This window comes from Temnothorax curvispinosus, unplaced genomic scaffold (assembly GCF_003070985.1).
Source record: "Temnothorax curvispinosus isolate PA1 unplaced genomic scaffold, ASM307098v1 QBEX01005015.1, whole genome shotgun sequence".
Classification (NCBI taxonomy): domain Eukaryota; kingdom Metazoa; phylum Arthropoda; class Insecta; order Hymenoptera; family Formicidae; genus Temnothorax; species Temnothorax curvispinosus.
Genome location: NW_020214795.1, coordinates 45635 through 52950, shown reverse-complemented (window position 1 = coordinate 52950; position 7316 = coordinate 45635). Strand labels below are relative to the sequence as shown.

The window sequence follows — 7316 nt, the reverse complement described above, 5'->3', positions numbered from 1 at the left end:
TTAACACATCCATATTATGTTAACGTAACACAAAAATTTGAGTGGACTGTTTTGGACATGTGATTTATGTTATATTTAACACAAATTTTCCAACTGTGATACGCACGATACACATCGACCGTATACTTTTATATTACGCTTCCAAATCTTGATTTGGGGGGTTTATGTTGTTTTTATTGTTGTGCACGTCAGGGGAACTTGTTTTCGCGTTCGTACCACGGGTATATCTCTATATTATATGAAATACATCTTGTGACGAGCTAACAGCAACTCGAGACGCCATATTGGGATAAAAGTAGATAAGGAAATCTGTACTTCCGTAATTTTTTCTCGTTTTCTATATAAAATCGGAGTTCCCCTGGATCCGTAATGTATGTACTGCACGTCTGGAAAAGGATTTTTAATTCTGTCAAATTAATATGAAGCTATGTGACGACAAAGAAATGCCGTAATACGTGGTAAAACAGACGGCTCCAGCATCACCTTAATAAATTTTAAAATATTGTCCAATGCTCTCCTTCAAGTTTTCTTTGTTTTAATATAGGATGTACCCATTTTCGATTCTTTTTCTTCATTTTTTTTACTTTGCCTTTATCTTCGTTTAAAAGTAAGGCCATAATAGCCAATTCATCATTGCTAGATGATCCATCCATTTTGTGGTTGTTATAAAACTGACGGTCGATTGCCAAAGCATCTGAATATACGTAAAATTTGTCGTGCCGGTGCCGGTACGTTTCGTTGCCAGAATGTGACGGTCCGTATAGTGTGAATCAACCTTATAAATCTTTCTGTTTTTTATTTTTTTTTTTGGAGTCAAATGAGTCGGATACACAAAGCAATCGAATTTTATTTCTCTCATTTTATCGCGAGTTTTATCTCGTGTATGCGTTTCGACGAAGCCACTTTTTCTCTTTTCCCACTCCGAGTATAAAACGGGTTACAACGTGTGCAACAAACTGATGCAAGTGCATTCAGATCGCCGCATCGTCGCGTCGTGACACGCTGCGGCACGATCGACCGCACACGTGTCATTTAGCGTATCCTCCACCACCCACTTGCGTGTTTCTATGACCCAGGTCGTGGGTGGATACACGACTGACGTCGTCGTCGTATCGTGACGCCACGATCACGCGTCAATTACGGTTGCATAACCCTTAGAAGATTATAGCGGGGAGCACACACTTCTGCACAACGCATAATGCTTAAGCATAAGAAAATTGATTGGTCTATGCTATGATTTCCTTATGCACATGTGTATGGACCAATCAATTTTCTTATGCTTACGCATTATGCGTTGTGCAGAAGTGTGTGCTCCCCGCTTATCTCTCTCGTTGAGAATCGTAGAGTTGCATAAAATTTTCCTTTTTTTCTCGCGGGTAACGGAAAACTTCGGAGCCTGTTGACCTCATTTGCTACGTCTGCATTTGTTTGTTTGTTATCATAATACATAATTCATGAAATATTTGTATTTGGAGAAACGAGATAAAAAGATCTTGTTGTTTTTTATTTTTCCCCAACGTGAGTAATTGCAAGCTTTAAATAACTTAGGGAGAAATGAAGTAAATTGCCTAAAGATGCTTACAAAGGTAAAAATGTCTATAATACATAAAAATTCTTTAAAGATTCGGGAAATTTTTAGAGATATCATTGTTAAGAAGAGAAAATGCATTCCTTCTCTCTTCATGTTAAGTTAGCATACTCTGGAAAATGTTTTTTTTTTTTTACTAAAGAAAATGAAAAACATTATTTTAACATTACAGTGTTATTACAAATTAAGATTGTTGTTTCGAATACATTTATGATTTGTTTGTGCCTTTTTTCCCATAAGAAGCCAATTTCATTATCGTGCATTTACCTAACCTAAATGCATTTGCCTAACCGGCTTTAGCGGTCATCACGACGAGCTGATCCCATCCGGATTTTCCAATCATATTGTCCGTGATCTTGGCGAGCGACGCCCGAGATCGGTGCAATGGCGAGGTATCTTTTACCCTGGAAACCTGCCAACTTCCTCGAGGGCAAGGACAAAGGCGGCCAATAGATCACGCCGCCATGCGTTACGTTGTTCCTGGTATAGGTACTATCACATTAGCTATTGCATCGCCATTATATTTTCATTCTTTGCCCCGTCCTTTTAACGATACATTTACATATTTCGTGAATAATACGTCTCGCCCACGCTCGCAAAATCTCGAGATTGTTTGCATCGCGACGCAGTTATCCTAGATCTGTGCTTACTAATCCAAGTTTTATAATTGTGGGTATTGACTTGGCGTGTACCGGCGTTCACTTTCCTTTGCCACCAGTTTATACTATCTTTCTTTTTCTTAATGGAGAAGGAAGGTGATAAACGCTGACACACGTCAAGACAATGTCCAGAATTATGGACTACTATAGATAGATTCAAGATCACGAATTAGCGGGTGGCTTCTGATCGCAAATATTTCGCAAGCATTTTCCTAAGATACAGCTCGTTCATGTTCGCTTCAGACAATACGAATCCTCCGATTTTCAACGGTCCCCCGGGAATTCTCTGAGGTCTACGAGGCTATAGTCGTTACTTACACCTCTCGCTGGAATAGTTATTGGCCAGTCCGACCATGCGTGCCCGTATTCGACTTAATTATTTATTCTAATACTTGGATATATTAACTGTTTCCATTTGCAATCATTTTTAAAACCTTGAATACGTAAGAAAGGTCTTTGTGATCTCGTAATATAAATTTTTTTCCATTTTTATATTTTCGATCAATTTTTTTCCAGATAATTTTTAGAAGAATCCCAAGGCTATTTTTTGAGTGTTTAATGCAAAATTATTTAAAGTCATGCAAACAAGAATTAAAATTAATATTTGCTACAAGTGAATGTCAAGATTGAAAAAACTGAAAAAAAGAAAAAGGAGACATATATCATACAAGGATTCAAATTTAAAGCTTCAAATATTTGATATTTTAAATATTTTAATATTAAGCATTTCTTATTTCGTCAAAAAGAGCAGCAGAAACTTTCTGTCCCTTGCTCAAATCTTCCATCTAAAAAGTTTCTCATTACAAATGCTCTTTTATCCCGCTCTAACGACGATTTGCGGCGGGAAACGCGTTTCTGTTTCTTGACCTGCCCACACCTAGTCCGACCGACCAGCTGATCGTTTGTCCTGGTCGCGCCGGCCACGTCGGTGTTGAGGGAGTCAGCCGAAGAGAATAGACGAAACCGAACGAATGCCGATGGTGACGACGGAGACGTCGCGCCGCGTCTGCGCGTCCTGACGCCATCGTCGGTGGGTGGGTCGGTCGGTCGGGGGTATTGATTTTCTACGTTGTCGTGTGTAAGTGTGCGCACACGCGCTGACCGCACATATACACACACGTAAACTTACACATACATTCGCCGCGACAACCGGCACACCGCGGCGCGGCTGTCATTCCGCCCGCGGAATTCCGCAAAGTCTCTCCCCGGCATCGTCGTCGTCGAGTGCTACTCTCCGGCTATCTCGCGAGGGGTACTCTTCGTGGTCTCGATCGAGCACGAGAAACGAGACATCTCAGGTTTGCTCGTTCGCTTGCTCGTTACCGCCTGCGCACCGGTTTCGCCGTCGCGCGGTCGCCGAAGGGAAAGGTTCCTTGCAGACGGTGGTTGTTCAACGTGACATTGTCCTTTCCACCCTGCTCCTCGTCGTCCCAGAGGAGAGAGCGGGTGGTCTCTCTCTGGGTGGACGTGAGGACGGCGTTTCCGTTTCGCCAGGTCCTGGCGAACGTCATGTTCGATACCGCGCACCGCGTATCCACGTAGGAATTCAAACTTCGAGCAACCGCGTCGCTCTCTCCGCCCACGGAACTAACGAGTCTGATCTCGCGTTTGCTGGTTGTGTGTTGCAGGCTGCGGTAAACTCGCCGTCCCGGTCCCGGTAACCAGAAAGCAGGCGTCGCACCGTCGCCGGCAGGCGGGAAGATTCGCCGAAAAGAAGAGGACTGTCATCCCAGCATCTAGCCCCATCAAGCGTCAGACCACCAGCCGGCGATGCCTGCACCGACGTCAGTGGCGGGTGCGGCCCCTGAGGGTGGCCCGCCTCGCACCGAACTGCAGGAGTTACAACTCAAGGCCGGCCAGGTTACGGATGAAGTGAGTTAAGATATATATAGAATATATGTATATATCTGTGCGTATATGTATATACATGTCGCGCGATGTGACAGTCACGAGGATTTACGACGCGGGGGCTGAAACCGACGCAATTTCGTCGAAACTTGGAGTATAGTCGCGCGCGAGGATGAACTCTCGTGTTTATCCGCAACAATAGAAAGGCAACAATCAGCACAAAGTTCTCTCCTGCATATCAGCGCTGTCGGAAACTTGTCGAATAGAAACATCCGGCAACCCTTTTACAATTTTCTGCAAATCTGAGACGTTATTTAGCCTCTTGAATACGAGCTTACCGTAACTTGTTTATGTATTGTTAGTTTAGGATAATCAAAATAAAATAAGCAATTTATTCACGAAACCGTTAGCGCATGTTTTATTGATGTTATTATCAATGTCATCTTTGTTAATTAAAAGAATCCTTAGACTTTGATAAATTTTGAGAATTGGTATATTAATAGCATGATGAAATTGATTTTTTCAAATAAATTATATCCGCGAAGTACAAAAATTATCGGCGCGGCGGGCGTTGGAATCCGGAAAAAATCATACTTCCGCTTTTTCTTAGGAAATAATGTAACATAGCGAATGTAATGAAGATGAAATAGCCAAGTTACAGTTTCTTCGAAGAAATTAAAATTTTAATCAGTACATCCGCAATTCCTCGCGTCACACTGATGTAGTAACCGGCATGATCGGCTTTGTTTCAGTCTCTGGAAAGCACGAGGCGTATGCTGGCGTTATGTGAGGAGGTGAGTCTATCTCTTTCAGCATTTATTCTCTCTTTTATTTGTGCATCGATCCCTCGATCCTCTCTCGATCGTCCTCGAGATCCCGTGTCGGTGCACCGTCCCTCTACCTTTCCGTGAACCGAATCTTATGTAGCGGCCCTCCTGCAACCTCCTCGTTTAGTTCCTCATAATCTTCTCGACTCTCGAATCCCCGAATCCCTCCTGTCTTTGTCTTGTAAACTAGGAACGATTTTCATCGACGAATCGTTGCGCGCTACTATACGGCAAAACGGGCGCCACTGCTCGCTTGGAGTTCCACCTCGAATTGTTTTAAAAAAAAGAGAGAAAAAGAAAAAAGAAAATGGCAGCAAAGAGAAAAAGGAGTCGCGCCAGAGAGAGGTGGGCAAAGTACTATTTCGATTGTTAACCGGTCAAGTGGCGAATACCTCGATCCTGATCGATTCCTTTCGATCCACGTGATTTGCGCTGTCGAGAACCAACTAGTAGACCGTGAAGTAGACGTGAAAAAGTAGTAGTACCAAGTACGAAACAATTGAGTACGTACCCCGTAAGCAAAATAATAGCAGTCTGTCGACAGATTGGTAGCAGATTTGATTAGACATGTTAGCAGATTGACACCAACTCGGTCCGCATTCAGCTTATGTTCTGTCAGCAGTCTGCTAACATAATCAGACAGCAGACTGGCAGTAGAAATCGCCCAGACAAAGCCTACTGACTGCAATGTGAGCAGATTATTAGCATCAGAAATCGCGGTGAGCCTGAACGGTTCCGGCAGGATCTGCTCGATTTTTGTCGCTAATCTGCTGTCATTATTTTAGCAGATTCTGTTATCTTTTGTTAGCGTTCTGTTGGCATCATGTGATATATCAGAACCGGGATCAAAACTGTAGTCTTTCTGCCGACAAAATTTGTAGCAGATACTTGCCAAAATCTGCTTTCAACAGACTCGACCGTTTGTATAGCTTCGACCGATCGAGCTTGAGTCAGGAGGACTGACTAGACACATAAATCTTTTCGAATTAATATTTTTACTTCCCGAGATTTCTGCTTCTAATTTATCCAACCGTGAGACTATCAAAAGACCAAGTTTTGCGTATCTTATCCTTATTTCTGCCGCAGTTTTTTTGATAGTAATTGACATATTGACGAACGCCACTTGACTGGTTAAGCGTGCTCTTAGTGGGTGCGCCGATTCCGTTTTGCACAAGATTTACACCGGTGAGACAACCTTCTACGGGATCTCCAAGTCGCAAGGAAAGGACAGAAAAGCTTCGAGGGGGTTGTACAGGGAAATGGGAACGACGTATTGCAGGTTACGTCGGCAGGACGGGGGCAGAAACGTGCGATGTTTTCGAAGTAGTATTTTATGTAGCTCTGGCGCCACACGGAGACGACGATTCTTCGGTGGCATGTTGCAATCCGAGCGTGTAAAGAAGCGGGTAAAGAGGATCATTTTACGCGCACCGTGATGAACGAGAGGAGAAGGTTTGCTCTTCAGGGGGAAGGGAAGGGGAACAACGGAATTTAATGCCTGCGATCTTAGAATCGCGAGAGATGAAGTAAAAAAATGATCAGAAAGGAAAGAAAAAGAAAGATCGATCGGGGGAGAACGGAACGACTACGCGAACGAGTATTTGCTCGCGCGAGGAGGAATTTGTAAGACGACGCATCGACGCGCTCTGAGAGACGGCGAGGCGCTTCGCGAACGTGCGCAAAAGGGGAATTCTCGTCCCCTCTATCGAGTATAGATTTCGTAATTACAAGGGTGGTTCAGACTAGGACTGTGAAAAATATATCGCCAGTAACTTTATGGATCCAGCTAGTTTGCTAAACTGAAAATATACATAGTATATATTGTCTCTTTTATTTATATCGATTTCAGCGTAAAAATAAAGATACAAAAGAGTATTTGTTAAAAATATTTATTTATTTTAATAATCTATGTAAGCGTGTAATATTCTAATGCTAATACTAAATTTTGCCGAGCATATTCGAAAGATATAAAATATGAACATACAGAAACTGAACCATCCTGTGTACACCTTTGTTCGTTTCCGATATATTTTTTAATTATTATCCAAGGTGCTCCAAAACTGTCGCATTTCTCTTCAGTTTTAGGTTTTTTGGTAAATATATTAGGGTTTTTACTTCCGATTGGCCTCAAAATTTACATGGAGTTTCCATTTTGGTCTAGAATTAGCAGTTATCGTATTTTAGAACGCCGGAAAAGTGGTGGTCACGATCCGTTCAAAAGTTATGAAGCATTAAAATTTCTATTTTCTACAATACGAAAGCACGATACAATACCAATATCATTCAATCGATGCTTTGTTTACACCCTTCTTACAGTATAGGTTAGTTGTTGGGTATTGTGTGGGTGGAAAAGTATATGCGTGGTTGCAGTGGGTTTCGCCCCCTTGCGGGGGG

The 7316-nt window shown here is 42.5% G+C and overlaps 1 protein-coding gene across 5 annotated transcripts in view; it reads left to right on the top strand.

Moving 5' to 3' along the window:
- The first annotated feature begins 1894 nt into the window (after positions 1-1894).
- Positions 1895-7316, top strand: part of LOC112454387 (synaptosomal-associated protein 25-like) — a 49898-nt gene continuing 44476 nt past the window's right edge. Inside the window, exons 1-3 of one of the 5 annotated variants that reach the window (XM_025015755.1) lie at positions 1895-2077; positions 3876-4119; positions 4848-4889. In XM_025015755.1, the coding sequence (XP_024871523.1) occupies positions 2053-2077; positions 3876-4119; positions 4848-4889 (311 nt within the window). In that variant the 5' untranslated portion in view covers positions 1895-2052. Of the gene's footprint in view, positions 2078-3398; positions 3786-3875; positions 4120-4847; positions 4890-7316 lie in introns of those variants that run through there. The other 4 variants (XM_025015758.1, XM_025015759.1, XM_025015757.1 and 1 more) reach the window with 4 other exon arrangements.